Source organism: Charadrius vociferus, unplaced genomic scaffold, assembly GCF_000708025.1.
Source record: "Charadrius vociferus isolate BGI_N301 unplaced genomic scaffold, ASM70802v2 scaffold455, whole genome shotgun sequence".
Lineage (NCBI taxonomy): Eukaryota > Metazoa > Chordata > Aves > Charadriiformes > Charadriidae > Charadrius > Charadrius vociferus.
In genome coordinates this window covers 412,409-432,610 of record NW_009648550.1, presented here as the reverse complement: position 1 = coordinate 432,610, position 20,202 = coordinate 412,409, and the positions used below count along the sequence as shown (strand labels likewise).

Below are 20,202 nucleotides of genomic sequence, written 5' to 3'. Positions count from 1 at the left end.
CTCTTCCATAGTTCATGGCATAATGTTTAAACAGTGTATATGGTGGGACTCTTGACCACACAGAATTTTAATGAACTAAAGATTCAGTAAGGATCTAGCTGCTACAGGAGTGCTATAGGCTCAGCCAGTAATTTAGTCCTGGGCTAAGTTCTGATCTTATGAAAGAATATTAATTAAAACAGATATTCTCCATCAACAGTTATATAAAATGGATTTTCCTACAGCTGTATGATTGGTAATGATAGTGCTTGGGTTTTTGTCTATGCAGTGTCTTCCATTACATAACACAGATGCAGATGTTTCCTACTGTCTGATGGGCATATGTTTGGCCCCATCATGTGAAGGAGAAAGAAGCCCTCATGTGATACAACACAAGTACATGTTCACCACACAACTAGATGTGCACGCGAGAAAAAGCAAGAACACAAATCAGGCTGTGGATGGCCAAAAAACGCATCCAGCCTGCTTCCGTCCCTGCATTTGAGGAGTCTCCAAAGAAGAGGGTAGTTGGTATAGGACACAGGTTAGATTAACTATCAAGTCAGGCTGAATACAGCCTATACTGACTGTTGGTACTGACTTGAGTACCTACATACTATATATATAGTGTACTACTTTAGAGTAATGAAATAAATTCTGGATGTATTTACCAGTATTTATCCATTCTCTTATATGCATATTTGCAACAAATACTCACTGGATCCCTGCGAGCCAGAGTAGATATCTTTAAGTCATTCAATATACTTTCATTCAAGCTAAGGGTTTTAACGAGCATTTTCACCCCGAGTATGTCATTGGTTGTTGCCCTTCTTACACTGAGTGACCTATTAAAAAAAAAAAAAAAAAAAAAGAGGGAAAAGTTCACTCTGTGACAAATTAAAGACGACAATTCCCATGCTGAAGACAACATGCCTTCCACAAGCAGCGAACACGTCTTTTAGAAATTGGAATTGTTATATGACTATTGTTCCAAAAGCATATATTAATTTATTGTGCAATAAGAGATCCCACAGCATCTACTTAAGACAACTCAAAAATGCTGCTTTAACTACTACTAAACACTCTGTCTTTATGTACCTACAGCCCAGTCCCACAAAGCAATGACTAGCCATAACCACAGACACCACTTAATCTTCATATGAGTAAGAGGTAGCAGAGAAAGGAGGCAAAGAATCTTTTAAAATGAAAGTATAATCCATAACCACACACTTACATGCATGGGAAAAAAGAAAAAGTTTAAAAAAAAAGGAAAAAAGAGAAAGGGAAAAAAAAAACAGAGACAACTGTCATCCTTGGATATGATACAAAAGAAAGGCAATAATATCAATTTCTCCAACAAGAACAAATTACTAGCATTTGTGTTAGGCCCTGGTTCTTCAAATATTAATATATAAGGATAATCTTACATGAATAAAATGCCTCTGATAAACATAGGATTGCCAATTAGTAATCACGCAACAGTGACATCGTATAAAAATGTCTCTGCAATATATACAACCAGCAACATGTTAGCTCCAGACAGGAATATCCTGGCACTTATCTAGTTTACACACTCTGTTATAAAACATCTTCCCACCTGCTAATTAGGAAAGAGATTTACTTTGCGGTGACAACCCACAGCAGCAGAGGAACTCTTTCATGTGGACTGTTAAAGGCATTGACCCTTCTTGGTTAAACAAGGCTCGTATAATAAGGACTTAAAAAGTGCTGTTCATGGAACTGAATTACAATTTTAATTTCCAAGAATTAAGTTCTTTCACCCACAGTTAAAAAACTTGTGAGTCACGTAGGGCAATTTCCATTCCCGTTGTTCTTATTTTCAATTTAAACTTGTACATGCTATTCTTCAGCCTAAGTCACAGTCACATTAAGACTGATTTTGTGGAACTTGTTTTTAATGAACAGCACTAGTGCATTAAAAAAAACCACCAAACCTGCCAAATATCTGATATGTTATGGGAAATTTCACAGTTCAATCTCATTGATCATTTTTAACTCAATTATTTGAGTGCTCAAAAGCATACATTGGATTTCTAAATTACAAAGTAATCTTGAACTTCTACATAAGCATCAGCTTAGTTTCCACATTTGTTAGCACAGTCCCACAGACAGTTAACTTCAGGATCAAACAAGTGACGAGGATGACAGAAGAATGATCAGAGGACTGGAACACCTCTCCTACGAGGACAGGCTGAGAGAGTTGGGTTGTTTAAGCTGGAGAAGGCTCTGGGGAGACCTTATTGGGGCCTTTCAGTACTTAAAAGGGGCTTATAAGAAAGATGGGGACAAACTTTTTAGCAGGGCCTGTTGTCATAGGACAAGGGGTAATGGCTTTAAACTGAAAGAGGGAAGATTTAGACTAGATAGAAGGAAGACATTTTTTACAATGAGGGTGGTGAAGCACTGGAACAGGTTGCCCAGAGAGGTGGCAGATGCCTCATCCCTGGAAACACTCAAGGTCAGGTTGGATGGCGCTCTGACCACCCTGATCTAGTTGAAGAAGACGCTGCGCCTAACTGGGGGTTGGACTAGATGACCTTTAAAGATCCCTTCCAACCCAAACTATTCTATGATGGTCAGCAAGACCAGCAACATGGTTCACTCTGCAAGCCATGAGCACGCTGTCTTCCTGCCACTCCACTGAACCCAGCATGGTTTTCTCCCCACCCACGCCCAAGAGAAGGTAGTCGAGCCAGTAATGAACTACTTTTTTAATATGAGGAAAAAAGAACATGCAAAAAACTGATTTTTTTTTTATAACAAAAATCAACAAAACCACCAAATCCACTGAGAGTATAAAATAGTAGGAAGGACTATCCAAGGTTTGTGCTCATTTCTCTTCTAGCAATGAATTAACTCATTCTAGATGCCCAATTCCTTTGACTGCTCAGAGACCAGGATGCTGCTATTATTATTATGCTTTTTAGTGAAAATTGAGCAAAAGTATCCATTAAGCATTTCAGCCTATGCCTTGTCATCTGTTATTTTTTTCTCCTTCACTGTTAAGTAGCAGACCTATACTTCCATTTGCTGTGCACTTGCTTTTTGTGTACTTAACACTTTTTCTTATTCCTTTTACAACCTTTACTAATCAGTATCACATTTTGTGCCTGTGCCTCTTCTGATTTTGCCCTTTCAGGCCTTCATATTCCCATCTTCTTACCCCTGTTTTTCTTTTAATCCATTTTCTGTGACTTCCTTTTCACTCACATGCCTTTCAAAAGCCCTTGGTGCAAGTACAATATATCGATCTTTACTTTTTCATATTTTGGTTTTATCCAAGAGAGTATCTGCTGCTGTGCACCAAGTTTTTTGTTCTTCAGAAACTTTCCAAAAGCTTAATCTTGTTTCTTCTATAGCTTGTCTCATCCTGAACCTCAATGAAAGGCTATTTTTCCTTATTTTTCCGCACAGCTGCAGGGCAAGGGGTAGAAAATGCTACTAATGACCCTATTCTGTTCTCATGGAAGGGCTGGTATCATTTGGAATATGCACAATTTAATCAGAATTGTAAGATTTTTTTTTTTAAAAAAAACCCTTGATAACAAGTTTAATTTTGACCAAAATCACAAGAGGACATATGACTACCAATCCTACTGGTAGATTACTGAACAGCTGTGACTGAGATTAACAGGAATTACTCCAGTGGCTTTCTCTTCAGCCAGCTGGATTCTTACATAGTACACAGAAGCCTAATTTCATCCCATGGTAAAAACCTTCTGCATAAGTCCAAGAGTAGCCGGCCAGTTCCTGCATGAGCTATTTGTATACCATCAAAGGTGATTAAGTATGCAATTAAAACAGAAGTATTTCTCTGAAACCATGTGATATTTAGCTACATTAAGACACACACAGAAAAAAAGGAAAAATCACTAACTGTGCCACAATTTAAGCTTGATCTTTGGGCCAGTTTAGGCTTGTTGGGCAAACAAAGCATTGGAAAACTTATTAAACTACCACGTAACAGAAGGCATAGCAAGAGAGGTTTTGTGTCCCAGTTCACCAGTATTTCAGACTAGAGAAGCGTTCAGAGGAACACAAAAATAGAAAGCTATGAAATTCAACAAAAAAAAAAAAAAGAGAGATAAATTATACAAAACAGATACTCAGCAATGAGGTTACTGTTGTGTTCAGCATGTTCCAGAAATGCATTACTGCATTTCTCTTAAGAGTTATACCATGTTTCCAAGAGTTAAGTCTACACCAGGCTTTCAAGTATCAATGTTATGCAACCTGACCCAAGTCCAAAGGGCCAAATGCTGCAGCGTCTTTCTCTACTGGCCTTGGTCTGCAATGATGTAACTTTAAGCAGCTACTTGTCCATACTAACATTCATCTTCATTAAGTTAGTACTGCACATACAAATTTTAAATGAATCCTCTCATTGCACTTTTTGTTTTTACTTAAAGGAAACTATATATGTAATTACTGGCAGTCAGAAGACTGCTTGCTTTTACGTTTTTAATTATCTAATTTTTTGTTTCACTAAAAATCATGTCACTGACTATTTTATTTCACTGAAAATACAAGGCTGTCTTCTACCTAGTATAGTGCTGTGTGGAGATACATCTGAGTAGGTTTAGGATTCACTCCAGAACAGGAAGCAAAACAGCTGCAGTAATGCTACTAAAGACTAACTTATTTAGCTCTGCTCCTAACTGCTCCAGGCACAGTCCTGGGCTATTCAGCTATACTGTTTTGGGGACTCAAGCTACCCTTTTTGCAAGATGTTGTGCCATACTGTGCAGAATACCAGCTTGGTCTCAGATAGCAAAGGAATACCCATCTGGTGCTAGGTTGGATGATGCAAGTATATTCCATGAAGGTAGTTCAGAGTATATCATTTATTGTCACAAGACACATGACTCACTTGAGCAATCCCGCACGGTGGAACACATAAAGTTCATGACCAAGTTTGGAAGTAAAGAAAGGGACAACCCGAATAAAACTCTGGATCAGGTGGAACTCTGGTACATGATGTGGCACGAGGATGACACAGAAGTCTTTGTCCTGAAAAAGATTTGCAGACAATAAAGACTCTTAGTGATCTCAACATAAGCTTTACACAAAAGCTTCTGACTGGAGGGGACAGAAAGAAAACAAACTGAATGCAGTGCTTACAACATACGTACGGTCCAAGTACTGCTCTACCTAGAGGGCTTGATGCCTGGGCAGCACAAAGTAACTGATGAGCTCAACATTAAGTTGGCTCACAGAAACACGTCTTTTAGCTCCCATAGTAAAGACTTATTAGTTAATATCCTGATTTTCCCCAACGGTCTTTCCTTCCCTACGTGCCCCCTCCCTCTTCTTCCTCAGCAGACTAGAATATTTCAATTGGAAGGGACCTACAATGATCATCTAGTCCAACTGCCTAGTAGGAACATTATCTCTAAGCCCACATCTTTAGCGCTAACATTTTCCCTTAAAAGGTCCTTTTTTCTACCTTACTATTCTTCTGCAGTGAAATTTCAGGACAATGTATGTCTGTCTGGGATCTTTTGTGTGTTTGCAGCCAAGTGAGACCATCAACCAGAGCAGCACGTCCTAAAATCCCAAACAAACAGCCAGTGTGTATGCGCAGATTGTCTTTGCACTGTATGCACACTAGACGTGATGAATGCAAGTTTGTATATGGCAGGGATGTCCAGCTTGTCCCGAATTTGGCAGTGTTGGTGTGCCTGTGCTACAGGGTGCATATGCAAACAAAGACACACTGTATTGGCAGTCAACCCTACCTGTGCTGTAAAGGCTGCAGAGGTGCAAAGGAATTCAGGAATCTCTACTGAACGCTCTCAGATGAAAAAAAGCATCATCTGGAGGTAAAACTGCATGCCACAAATAACTTTATCCATTTAAACTGTTCAAGCACTCCCTTCCACCAGTCTCTCCCACCCCTTTTTATTGAATGCATGTTTTAAGATAATCTCACTGCACACAGGGATGTTGCAGAACTCTGACAATTCAGAAAGACGCTTCATGCAGCATGATACATGCTGAGAGACTCCCAAGTAGCACAGATCTGAAAGATGTTTACTCAGTTTACTCTGGCAAATTATTCTATGGCATTTTTTCAGTAGAAAGATATTATTTAAATCTCATTCCTTTTCTTCTCCAAGTACACTACGTGATTAATTTTTCTTACTACACCTGGTGATTCCATGACGACATTTTGTTTCAAGGAGTGGCAGGTGCATTGTTGGACGGAAAAATTACTTGGAGATTTGAAATGTTTTCTGCATTCACTTTCTCTGGGAACTTTCTTTGGCGGTAAGCAGCATTTTTGAACATGCTGATATTTAGGGCCAACTCTATATCTCTGGACACCCGGACCTGTCTCTAAGGGATGCTACCACGCAGTAATTTGTAGTGTAAGTTTACAACACGCTGTAGTGTGCATTAAGAATGTCTCAAAGTGGAATTTGTTACCTCAGATAATGATTGATCACACAGGGCATTAGTGTGAAATAGCTACTGCACTGTAAATTCACATCCTTATTTGCCACACATTAGCTTTGACCTAAACATAAACCTTCAGTGCCACTGTTTAGGCTATTGGTAAATAGTATGGTTTTCCTTAATACCGCTGTTTTCTAGGCTTTAGCTCCATCTCCATTAATGTATTTTCCCCCGATTTTAATTTAGGTACAGTCTGGATCTACACATGATTTCAAGGGAATTTGAAACATTTGCTTTCTAAATCTGCATCTCTGTAAAGTCCCTATGGAACATAAACAAAGGACTTCTGTATGCAATATATAAAGTCCAAAAGTAGCCAAGGAGAGGAGTCAAGCTCCTCAGGGTAACAGCCCAGGATAACTATCCATAGCATACTCCTGTGAGTCACTGACTGCCTTGGGCATCACATTGAAATACTCTGGCTGACAACCGCACTACATCCCATCATGCACACACATGCATACAAACTTTAAAACTGTAAGTATACATACTGGAAAAAGCTTGAAAACATAATGCAAAAAATCCAGCGATCTGCAACCAAGAGTAAACATTGTTAAAGAAAGCGTGTATCAGACAGATCCTATACATTTCAATATTTACAACCCCGTTAGTACAAGGAACATTTATTCACAGTGCTAATCAGACAGTCCTGCTAGTTCATCATTAATCAATTGCAGATGTTGCATGATGCACATCAGGTGTTGACTTCTAGTGCTCAAAGCATCGCTATTAACAAGAATAAACCTGCACGTTTGAACTAATAGGAAAACATTAGGCTCTTCACTGAAAGGAAAAAGAAAATAAAATTACTCTCATGTTGTTGACTCCAACATTTTTCAGAAGTCATTCACAGACTGTCACAGCAGCATTAGTATATAGCAAACATTAACTGAGGCTACAAACAGTCATTGCTATGTTCCACAGTATTTTCATCCAGTACCAAGAGTTCTGTCATTATCCACTTGGTAAACCTATCCAGTACACTTTATCAGACTAACAGGAACAGCAATACTTTGAAATTGTTTCTGAACATTTTACTTCTTTCCACTTCTCACCTACTGGCTTAGTGTAATTCCACTCTCTTTTCCATGGTGATGATGAAATGTGACATTTGAGTTTAAAAAGACATGAGAAATCTAACAAATCCTTCCTGTTTTTCCTATGTGTGAGAATATCAAAGAGCTCTAAACCCATCAAACAGAGTTATGCTGAAGCTTTTTAAAATATTTTTTCCACCATATAAAACCCATGTCTTTTGAAGAAATTCAATACAGACATATATTACCCACGAATACTGATAGAAGCCCTCCTCCCTCCAGACCTATCATTAAGTTCCCTATAATTACTTCACCAATAATATTACTGAAAAGAGAAATAAAATTAAAATATCTATGATTGAATGAAAACTTACAAAAAGCTGTATATATACACATCTGGATTGGGGCATTATATATTCACCTATATAATACCTAATTAGGACTAGTTAATAGAATAGCTAAGTGTGGGAAAAGAAAATGCCATTACAATGTCGTTTTCTATTCTGTGGTATCCAGTACTTTCTTGGCAGCGAGGAACACAAGAATGGAGGTGGGAGATTTTTTTCAGGGGGCTTAAAAAGGTATCAAGTATTTGCAGATAAACTAGCAATTTATTTCCTTCGCATTTCACTTTCAGTGCACTAACAAGCCAGAGAGCAGCTCTAGATTTAAGAGCTGGAAACATTTAGCAACTTTACTGGGTAACACAAATTCCCCAGTACCCTTGAGGGTTAAGATGCAATCATACATACACTTCAGCCAAACTACTATTTCTGGATCCACGCTGTGCAGGGTCAGAAATAACTCCTTCAGGACAAGATTCTGAGATACAGTCAGGATTATCTCATGCCTTTCAACACAATCACTTTTCTGATGGTTCTTTTACAAACAGGTGGATCAAGCAAATGCAAGCAAGGGAAGCATACAAGCAGAAGATTTGAAAACACCAAGATCTACAGATTCCTCAGCTCTGAGGAGAGGATCTTGCATAAGCGTTAATCTTAAAAGCAGTCTTCAGAAAGGAATGCGATCTTCTCCACAGACACCCATCTTGGAATCCAATCTGTTCCAGAGATGTCTCCAGGGAAAAAGAGAAAGGGACTACAGTGTTCAATGATAAACATGGTGAAAGTATCTTGAACAGAAACAATGATGGTGCATACAAAGGACAAAATGTCAAAAGGAGGCAAAAAAGTGACAGATCCTTATCCTAAGCAGGATGCTATGAGCAGAGAACTCAACTAGTCTACAGAGAGATTATTTCCCAACATAGGTACATACCACTGCTTTGAATTACTATTTCAGTATAAAGGAGACATTCCAGAGCAAGTCCCTCACCTCAGTACTGTTTCAAAATACAGATATTTTGTTGTGGAATAATTATCTTGCTTGCATTTTATTTTAGACTAGATTGTCCATAAATTAATTATTCTGGAATGTACTCTCTGCAGTGTCATTGTTCCGTGGTATGTATGTTGATCAGCGTTTCTAAGTACACCACAGACTTCTAGCTCTGCATTTCTCTCTTCCTAATAAATTCGAGCTATATTGCTCAGTAAATATGTACGGAGAAGGGTATGTGTTTGCTTTGCTTTGGTAACAGGATATTTGCATTTGTAGCAGTTTCAGTGTTTAATCCCTTTGGGTAGGCCCCCTCCTTAATCAAGAAGCAGCTTAATAAACAGAATTAAGTTTTCAAAAAATTCTGATTTTTCTTCTTAATAAAGTTTATTCCTAAATTTCCTTTAAGCCAGGTAAGTTCAGACGTTGTCAGTCACCAATGACTACTGATACAATAAGAAAGATATTTATTTTTTTTCCAAAAAGTACTACAGTTAAACTCATCATCTATAAACGCCTTGCTACTGATACCTTGTGTCTCTACAAACTACATGTATTTAAAAGTGTGGAAGATCTTGGGTGTGCTCAGCCTCTTTCTGTCTGCTTTTTGTAAGCATCTACATGTTTTAATCTTTCTTTTAGGATCTATAAACAAGAGTAGAGCTCATTTATAATCAGAAAGGGCCAATGTTCCTGGAGAAGCTTTTGCTAATGTGGTAGAGTATAGCTTCTCTCTTCAAGTGTGCAGAGAAATCTGGGGGGAGGGGAAGGTCTAAACCACATTTGTAGATATATTCTACTCCACCAGGATCTAAGAGTCCAAGGTCAGCAGCAGCAATCATTTTAAGATAAAAAGCCTTTGTCTTCTCTCTACTGTAGTAGATTCCAGAAAACTCAATCAATCCTTTCGGCGATGGCAGACTGAGTGTTTAGAAATTAGAACATTTAACTGTGAAGTTAAAAAAAGCTTTATTGCCCCATGAAATATGACCAGTAGTGTAACATCTAACTCTTTTTGCAGTTATACAGCTTTCAAATTAGTGTTTCTTCAGAAATGGACTTCTTCCACAGACTCAACTAATGTTTCTCCAATAAAAATAAATTCTTAACTTTTTGTCCCCACCATCCTACCAGAGATAGGAAGTTGCAGCTGGAGGTTGAAAATTTCAGTAAGTTATTAGTGAAGGTAAAAGAAATGGAAAAAAAAAAAAGAGATCAGAAAAAATCCAACCTAACTGCAGCAGGTGCTATCACTTTCAGATTTGTCCTAAAAATATAACATTGAAAGTTGTTATTAAGATTAGAAACATCGTAACTACGCATCCCTACTTACCTAGTTTCATGTTTCTCATCAATACAAAACAGACGGATACAGAAAGCATTTGAAGCTCCTCTATATACCGGATGAAAAGCACCTTTTTCTTCAGTCTCAAGGAGGGGTGTTGCTGAGGCTTTGAAATCTTTGCCCCTGACATCATCTAACGACAGTTCATTATGGGAAACAGTAATGGTTCCATCTTTCTGCAATAATAATAGACAAGTGATCACTCACAACATTTCAGAAAACATTTTCATTTTTTTAATTAAAAGGTCTTGCAGCATCCCTCTTATAGCACTCCAAGCACACACAGAGGGATGTACTTTTCACTTATCACATTTCAACAAACACAGAAGTTCAAGAAGGTATTTTTAACGTGATATCCGTTTCTGAAACACTAGATAAAAATGGCCATTAAAAATACACATTTTTGCTGAAGAGCAATATATTGACAAACTAATAGTTACCATTAGAGTCCCTTAGTAAGGCAATAAAATATTTACCTTTCAGAAATGCTTCTATGTATAAAAATATTTGTTTCCAGGTGAGTATTGAAAATATGTGAAAGTTGAAAACGTGTTACATTAAATCAAGTGGGATCAGACAATATTGTGGAAACGGAAATGAACAATAATGGGAAGAAAACCAGAGTAGCTTTTACACAGTACCAAGAGAGAGACTAGAAGACAGATGCAATCATTTAAAGTTTCTTGGGATAAGTTCTCTGCTGATTTATGCTGCACCAATCATTTCACAGTAATGATCTTTTATCAAGTCGAGCTTCAATCAACAGAAGAGACACAGATAGAACACGTACACTTTACCTTCTACAAATGACAAGGGAAAACTGAAGCTATTTCACTGCTTTTCAGCTTTGGTAGCTTTTTGTCAGTAGCAGATTTTCAGCTCAGTAACACAGTCAAGTCAAAATCTCAGGACTCTCAGATCTCCTGAGTAAGACGACCCTTGTTCTGTCTGTTACAAGAATGTTCTCTCCACATCTGCAGAGGAGCCCACTCAAAGCTGTGCTTCCACATGCCTTTACTCAGCAGCAGACCCGCACAAACAGGCCCCCACCCTTTATCTCCTCTCAGTGCCAGTTTATTCCCACCCTTGTTACTGTCTGGCTGTTCACGTGGAACTGGATGGGAAAACTCATCTGATTAATAACTATAACCACCTCCACCCAGATCCTAGCTAGAGCAGCTTCTCATGTACACACAACAGCAGATAGCATGGGCCCATGCAGAGGACAGTGCAGGAGTGGAAATAATAAGCATTGCTTGTCCTAGTAGCCTCCACCTTTGCTTCAAATTAGCTTTTAAAGTTATCAGCATTGCTGTGTTCAGTGGTATTACCTGCACAGCTGCATCCTGATCATTAATGTGTTCAAAGTTTTGAGATGAAACAGACTCTGTTTCTTCACTCGCTTGGTTGCTGTTATCTTCATCTGAGTAATGAAAAAGAATAGATGTATCGGGCTTAAAAATGCAAGCTTAACCTTCAGAATCACAGCAATAACTAAAGAGTGTGCCAGACTACATCTATTGAAAGGTTTATTTATTTTTAACAGCCACAGTTAAAATAGACCCTCCTAGAACTTGATTAGACTATTTGATCTCAAGGCAAAAATCAGAGAATTGGTTTTAAAACAAGAATTGAACAAGGTACAGTTCAGAAGCAATTCCTAACTTGTGTATTATATGTAACTAATTTTTACCTTATTTGAAAAGAAAAGTATAAGTCATTAGTGTATTGACTGGTATCTTAAACCCTGTGCTTGTTGCTAACTTGTTTTCTGATGATCATAAGGATGAGCAAGGGCTCTTGATTCTCAGATTAGTTCTCTTAACAGAACTGAAATTCAGAATAAATCTTAGTCAAGCTAGAACCCTTACTTATTGGTGCAAGCAGGGACAAGCAACAGGGATTTAAATTCCCTTCTCAGTTGCTAAACCTAACTAGCTCTCTAAAGCCCGTTTTACTTCTCATAAAAGGGGTTTGCTCTTTCATCAGTCTTTGTCAGTTTGTCTATTTCCTCCCTTCCTTCAGATTTAAGAATCTCTGCATGACAGATCATCCTACCATCCTCAGTAACGTTATAATAAGACTCTAGTTCATACCAACCTGAGTAATAATATTTTTGCGGGCAAAGAGATAACTAAGGGGATGGATGAAATTACTTGTAGCCATCTGATGAATAAATATTTAAACATTGACTGTTGTAATACATGCGTATACAATGCTATATGTACACACTTTTATATTTATATATACACATATATACACACAGCATCTCTCGTCAAGAGATTGCTTAAGCCAATTAAAGCAAGCATCTATATGTTAGGGAGTATATTTTAATATTACTATACACTTTTTTTTAATATTCAATCTCCTGGCCAGGGCCAAATCCTGAGTGAATATTTAAAATACTAAGAAACCACAATAAAAATCTCCAAAGCCAATTTGGAACGTATATGATGTATTGTGTTTGACTTCAGTTACCTAACCATTATCTTAAGACAGCTCTTACCAGTTTTGCACAGCAACACACACGAGCTCTACAGAACTCCACTGATACCTGACATGAACGTGACAGAACCGACTATGAACTTTTCTAACATGGTGATGCTTGCTAGACAGCAGGCAGTAGTTATTACAGCAGATGTTACACATTTTGGGGAAAGCAGTTCCTAAAGCTGTATGATGATGGATTATTTTCTTTAAAGTCAATGGAAGGTGAGGGTATTCAGAACGAGAGATCATCTGATAATGGTCACCATAAATGTCATATTTAAAGTTAATGTTATGGACCAAAATTATTTTAATCATCGACTTGGAAAAGAAAATTTAAATACTAGTGAATATTACCCCAAATAACCACCAAAATTACTAAAGCAAAGTGTCGGCTGCTGTATTTTTAGCCCCTGAACATACCTTCAATAGTTCTGCCATTCCTTAAATTGTCATCTCTCTCATTTCACAGATACATTCACAGTTTGGTTTTATATTTAAAATAAAACCTGAAAATAAGTTTTAACTACTGAAGTGTTGAGGTGTAGGTATCACTGCTGCAGAAAACACATCAGACCAGGATACGCTTGCATTTGAAAGCTCCAGTAACACAAGGAAGTCAAAGTTTCTGAGCTCCAGGAGGAAGAAAAGATACTTCAGAAAACCCAGCACAACGGAATTCTTCACTCCTGTCTCTGAACCTTACCTTGGGAAACCCACCTGAGCTACATTCACTGACAAGAGCATTTCTTCCTACACTAATGAGCTGCTTTTTATTTAAGAAAAACCAAAACCCAACAAAACAACCTCAAAGGTTTAAAGTAATTTAGCCAAAAGTATTTTTGTAAACCTGTCATCTGAAAGTCTGTTTCTCTGCTAGTAGAAAAGAATGCAGATGCAATGTGCGGGGCAAGAAGAAACACATGGGTTAGAAATCATGGTTTCTCCAGGGGTATCACAGATGTGAGACTTCACAGAAATGATCAAATGTCGGCTTGATTAACCCAGCTACATTTCTCATTCTAAACAGCCTTGCAGGTGTCAGAAGTTAATTAATACAAGTCTCTTGTTGTCATGTAAATATTGATACGTTGTTTCTGACTTTATACTAAAATGAAATCCCTTAATGGATCCACCATACACTACTATTAAATGTAGCTGCATCCCTGTTTACATATATGCTATACACAAGTGACTGGGAAGAACATAAATGTTGTTGCACTAAATGAAATAAAGAACATGAACAAAAAGAAAATTAAAAAATTCAGTGGTTGCTGGGTTGTTAGCAGAGGTTAACAGTCAGCAGGATCAAGAAGCCAGTTCACCATGAAGCCTGATGAAAAGCTCTTGAATCATTCCCACTGCATCATAATGTTTTCTAGTTACTAATTCGTGACACCATATAGAGTAAGAACCAAATCACTGTAATTATCCCGAACTGTAAGTGGCATATCAATATTGTGTTAAAGACAGATTTTTGTATACCCTCATTATTATTCAGTATTACATTTTGAAAGGAAAAATAGTATCAACCTGTGGTCCCTACTTACAAGCTAAAGAGTCTGAAAAAATATCCTTATTATGTTGTGTTTTTTTAATGTGGGAACATAAAATTACTTTACAAAGGAATGCAGCTTGCATTGTAAATTCTCAGCCTTTGAATTCATTAAAAGAAAGTCCACATCCTCTATTGATATGAGGTGTCCACTGAACCTTCACTGCCTTCACATCAAGGGACAATTTGGCAGCAAATTCCTAATACAGTAGCCTGTAGAAACGGTGCAATTGTTAAAACAGCATTCATATAATTGGGCATGTGTTAGGCAATATAATCAAATACAAAGTACATGTGACTGACACGATAATAAATTCTAAGGATACAGGTTGGCCCTTATATTGGAAAGGCTTAACAATGGACTACTGGGATGCAACTCTTATATAGGCTCTAGATTTATCAAAAAACTCCCAAACCAAATAAGACAATTCCCTTTTCAAATTACATTTTTAATAAAATGAAAAAGTCAGAGAGAAGGGGAACTGTGCATATCAGTTGATTGGGATCTTTTTGCTGTAAACTTCTTTATTAGAAGAGTGGGCTTTTTTCTTTCCTTTCTTAGTTTAAAAAAAGAAAAAAAAAAGAAACATTACTGCTTTTCCTGGAAGTTTTCACAAATGAATACTTAAATTAATTTTGAGTCATATCTCATGCAATAATGACACCCAAGTCATTCGGAGGGAAAGGGCTTTTCATTCAAACTCTTCGAAAAATACACACCTTTTGTTTATAGTCATAAATCAAACATGTTACAAGCAGTAAAAAGAAAAGCTGTTCATCAAATATCTATCATATAAAGCATATATTTTCAATAAACCGTAACAAACTTCTGTAACTTATGACAAGCTAATGCTTTCTTGAACTGTTATTAGAAATTAAAGTAATAATAGCAGTTTATAAGCAGGTATAAACAACAACTTACAATGTTTCAGGACAACCGACACTTCTTAAAAGTGTTACAGTTGTTTGTTTATATTCCAAAATGTGCAAAGGTACAACAATAATTTGAATTATTATTCAGTGATAACAGAATTAATATTCCTGAGCAGTGTATAGCCATGAGCTAACTCTAATTTTACTATTAAACTTCTAGTGGCTTTTTCTCTCTAGGAATAGTATCACAGTCAGGCTTTTAGCTTATGATACTCAAGTTCCTTCTCAGGTGTCTGTCTTTGAGACCATCACTGATCTGTGCTCAAGCAATCTGAGAAAGTCTACAAGTAATTTCTCTTTGCCCAGAGCTGCCCGTGTCATTCCAAATAGAGGAATACTACTACTTTTAAAAATCTTACCTGAAGGAAACGCAGAGGATTGCAAACTAGTATCAACCATCAAAAATAACATTGTTTTTAAATGGAGAGGAAAAAGAAGAGAGAGAAACAGGTGAGACTGCTAACCATGTTGCTTAATAAATTTCTGAAAAAGCACTCAGTTGCTAGATTGATGAGAGTCATATAAAAACTTGAACAGAACAGTTGTTTATGCTGAGTTTTCACATTTAGAACAAGCCTCAGATTTCCTAAATGTTAAAAAATGTCTAACAGCTGTATTGTTAAAACCTAAAACCATATACTCATTAAAACACTCAGCAGCACAGAATTTGCCACAAAGTATGGGCCTACACCTTGCAGTCCTCGGACAAGGAAAGCACACAAAAGTGTATAAGGGTTTAACCAGAACCAGTGGAGAGTCACAGAATGATTAAGATTGGAAGGGACCACTGGAAGTCATTTTTGTCTAGCCCTTGGCTCAAGCAAGGTCACCTAGAGCAAACTGCCCAGGCCCGTATCCCAGCCAGTTTTCAGAAGAGACTATAGTTAGTCATCTTTCTTCTTCCCTCGGCATCATTGACATTTCTGCATATGTCTGTCACCGACTTTGAAACAATACTGCTGAAGCTCCAGGAGCATAGAATGATACAGGAGAAGACAGCTGACTTCCTTCATCTCTTATTTGCGAGATGCTTCTTTGCAGGGGAAGAGAAGTCCATAGGAGCAGCTATAAGACTTTTTTTCTTTCCCTTTTACGTTCCACGACTGCCAGCTCCAAGATACCAGCTGGTGACTGCTCTGTAGCTCCCTAGTTGCCTTTTTTGCCTGCTGCTTTGTATTCAGACAAGCAGATACGTAACAACCTAATGGTGTTTCTTTTACTTCTATTACTGATAATTAGCAGATAGCAAAATGTTGCCCTTCTGCACATACTGAAAAATTTCTTTGATACTGAAAAATAAAGACAACAAGTATAAGTCGTTTACATGACACTTCTGTTCTACAAACAGGTGATGTATTCGTGTTACTGTTTTTCATCATTTGCAGTAAGGTGGCTTATAGATGCATTGCTGTACCATACCCAATATAAAAATAGAATAAAGAGACCCTGATCTCCCAAAATCTTGTAACCTAGAAGACTGCCAACATTAAGCAAAGAGAGCAGAAGCTGGATCACAAGGACCTAAGATGACACAAGCCAATGGGACAATGTAACAGCCACAGTTAACCAGCTGCTTAGCTACTAACAGGCATTAGAGCAAGATTTCAAAATTAAGTCTTCAATAAATAGTACAACTTTAGCTAACTGATAGACAATATACTTGATGCTTTAGCTTTCCGAAACTTGAAACCTAGGTTTATCCCTTACCTGGTATAGACTGGCTCCACACAAACAATCAGTTCCGAATCAGAGACCAGGGCCACCAAAATTTATCTCCTGAATTAAAAAACACCAGGCAACCATCTCCAAAACAGACACATTAATTTGTGTTTTCTTTCTAGTAAACCTATATCCTCTTCCAACCATTTGCAAAACCTACTCAGAAGCTAGAAATAAAATGCACCTTGAATCTCTCTAGCATTTTAAAATATAGATACCTTCTTGAACACTTGGCTTCTGTGGCATTTTGAGAATATCTTCAGGATCTGGTTTACAGAGTCCATGGAAAGGCCCTAAGTCAAAACTTTCTTGAAGCAAGGAAATATTTACTTGAGAACATAAGCTCATGAATCCTACTGCAGTGTCGCCATCCTGAAATATAAAAAACAATGTCACATATGTAAAAGTTGAACACGTGATTGTAGGTCAGCACAAAAAATTGAACAAAAAAATTGCTGAAAAGTTAGTGTTCCATCTCTGTGCATAATAGAAAAATATAAAGGAATTATTTCAGCAAAAGTTAAAGATCCTTTTATTTTTTCCCCCTTGAAATGTGTTTTTTAGAACCTCTACATTAGATGTTGTAATTCTTTTGTTAGCTATGACTTGAGAGAGCATTAGGATTATATTTATATATGGACCAAATAATCACCTAATGTGTCAATAAAACATTTGTTACAGTAAATAAAAAACATATACCTTTTAACTATATACCTCCAAAAAGGTATAATTTTTCTTTAACTTAAAGTGCAGCTAAAGTAAATCTGGATTTACTTAGCTATAGTGGTTGACTAACTACTGGCCACTGCTTTGTAAATAAAATTATGCTCAAACTGAAAAGTATTTTATTTTCCTATGAAAATGATTAATTCAAGAAAGCAGTTATATAACATATAAACAGTACCTAATACAGTATATGTTATATATTCTTTGCAGCAATTATCAGTGCCAAATATTTTCAACTTCTGGGAAAAAAATTAATAAAATCTATGAACTAGTCTTTAAAAAATAAAATAAAATGCCTTGGCAAATATGAAAATGACAAGTTCCCTGCAATGCTGAAATGGCACATTATTCTACATTTGACTATTACTGAAAGTTTCAGTCTTCAGAAAGAAACGCCCTCAGAAAAACGAGAATTGGCATGCTGGAAGTTTTTTGGCTTTAAGCTAAGACAAGACTAGAAGAAGGAAGCTCTTAAATTTTTAGTACTATATGCAACTTTCTGGTAAAACACACAATCAAAACAATTTTTTTTTCTGCTAATACACATAATGAAAGCCTCCTTTATACACATAATAAAAACTCAATGGCTGGATTTGTATAGCTTTTTTGTCAGGCCATCGGCACTCCAATAAAAATAAAAATAAAAAGTAGTTTAATTTTTTTTCCCCCCCCTCAAACAACAAGTGATTGTTTGTTTGCCTTGTTTGCGTAACCGAACAAAAGCTGGGTCGCTGCAGTTGTCTGGCTGCTATGTAATTTTAGGCCCAAGGCTCAGCAGAGGCTGATTAACCAATCCATCTACCATATGTGCAAAAAGAGGTTGCCAGCTTCATTCTCTGCAGGGAAAATTGGCATCTATCTTGGATCGCATGGAGGTGTCTTTCCAATCTGCGGCAGCAGTGGCAAGTATAAACTATGAGGGCCTGAAACACCTTTTGCTGGTATAATATTGAGCTACAAATGTACAATTGAAATGTATTATTTATAAAGATAGCTGTTTGTAATGTGCTATTACACTAATGGTTTATTGTTTCCCATTTGGCTTCCAATGGTAGTGATTACATGTTAAGGTTTTATAAAATCACTTGCTATAGAAAGCAGACGTCTGGAATTAAGTAGGTTATGTTGCCTATCAGCTTACAATACCATGCACAATTACTAACACATGAAAATATTAACAGGAATTTTCATTTTCAGGATAACTATTACCATGTCTTTCTCATTCAAATTAATTCCTGGGCTTCTGTCTTCAGCTCAGCAAAAATCTGACTGCCTGAGCCAGGAGATGGAAAAAAATCTACAGCATTTTTAACTGTGAAGGTATTACTGGCTACTAGTTTTCATATGAAATATTAATTTTCACCAGGAATGAAAACTGGTCATCTATAATGCAAATGCCTAAAATGGCAACACGTTTTCTTCAAGACTGTCTGTTCCAATTACTTGAAAAGAACATACACAATTACTGGGAGTTGCCGCTTCATTTACTTAACAGGAGAGATCACTCCTAAAGAAAGGAAAGACACAAAATACGTGGTGAAGGACATTGCATATGTGCAGATCATGAATTCTACCTTCCAAAAGGTGAGCTTGTTCCTTTTATTTGCTGAGCTGTGGTGTGAGCAGTCACTCACATGTGACATCCCTAATGTTATGATTAGATGAAACTGGAGCTCATAGCAAACTGACCTCACAAACAACAGCCTGATTTTCTTCATCCTGACATTCTAGGAGATCAGCAAGGAAATATTCACTATAGGTTTCTTTCAGAGTCTCACTCTGACGTGTCCAGATTGGCATAAGATCATCGTAATCTTCCAACCTACAAAAAAGAGATTAGGTAATGTCCTAAAGCTCTGCCATTAATAGGTCCTAATACTTCTGTTCTACTTCTTTAGCATATGAGCAAATATTACAAATACCTGGTCCAAAGCCCCCACCCACAAATAAGTAATTTCACCAAGGACACATGCCCAATGCACACTATGGGAGCCTTAGCACCAAAGGAGAGACAGAACCACCTCCAAAAGCCAGCACAACCCACCCCGAAGCCCTGCAGCTTCGGAGAGCTGGGGGTGGTCGCTTGTCCAGAGAGATCACCAGAGCTGGTGTCACCTAAGGCACCTCAGGCCAGGTGGGCCTGGGCTTTAGCCCTCATTTAAAATAATTATATTCGGTGAGCCCAATCATCAGTTGGTTAGAGTTGGCAGAGATCTCAAAAAGCAACAGCAGTACAATTTAGAAAATCAGTTCTTTTTAAAAAAAAAAAAAGAAGAAAATAGTGCCTTCCTGTATGGGAGAAACAGTGCCGAGTATTGGCTAGATTACTATCATTACACACAGTCGTGTGGGAGTCACCTGGCAGAAATCAAGCCATTATGCCTTTGTAAGGTCAAGTTAATGCTCCACCATTGAAAAAGATACAAAGGCCAAAGTGCAATTATTCTATCCCTCTGCCTTTCTGCATAGGTGGGAATCTGCCACATCAAGGCTTTAACTGCCTCTACTACTCCAGTCCGTTCTCCATGCTGCTGGCGCAAAAGCTGCCTGAGCCGATTTCCAGTCAGTCCAAATTTCAGTGTTAGACTCATATAGGCCCC

General features: G+C 37.4%; 1 protein-coding gene across 1 annotated transcript in view; it reads right to left on the bottom strand.

Annotated features, from left to right (window-relative positions):
* The window catches only part of CFAP61 (cilia and flagella associated protein 61), a 108,928-nt gene that overhangs the window by 76,850 nt on the left and 11,876 nt on the right, over positions 1 to 20,202 (bottom strand). The window contains 7 exon segments of the mRNA XM_009886047.1: positions 698 to 824; positions 4,871 to 5,010; positions 6,951 to 6,990; positions 10,171 to 10,358; positions 11,514 to 11,605; positions 17,095 to 17,248; positions 19,292 to 19,424. Of these exon segments, the coding sequence (XP_009884349.1) occupies positions 698 to 824; positions 4,871 to 5,010; positions 6,951 to 6,990; positions 10,171 to 10,358; positions 11,514 to 11,605; positions 17,095 to 17,248; positions 19,292 to 19,424 (874 nt within the window).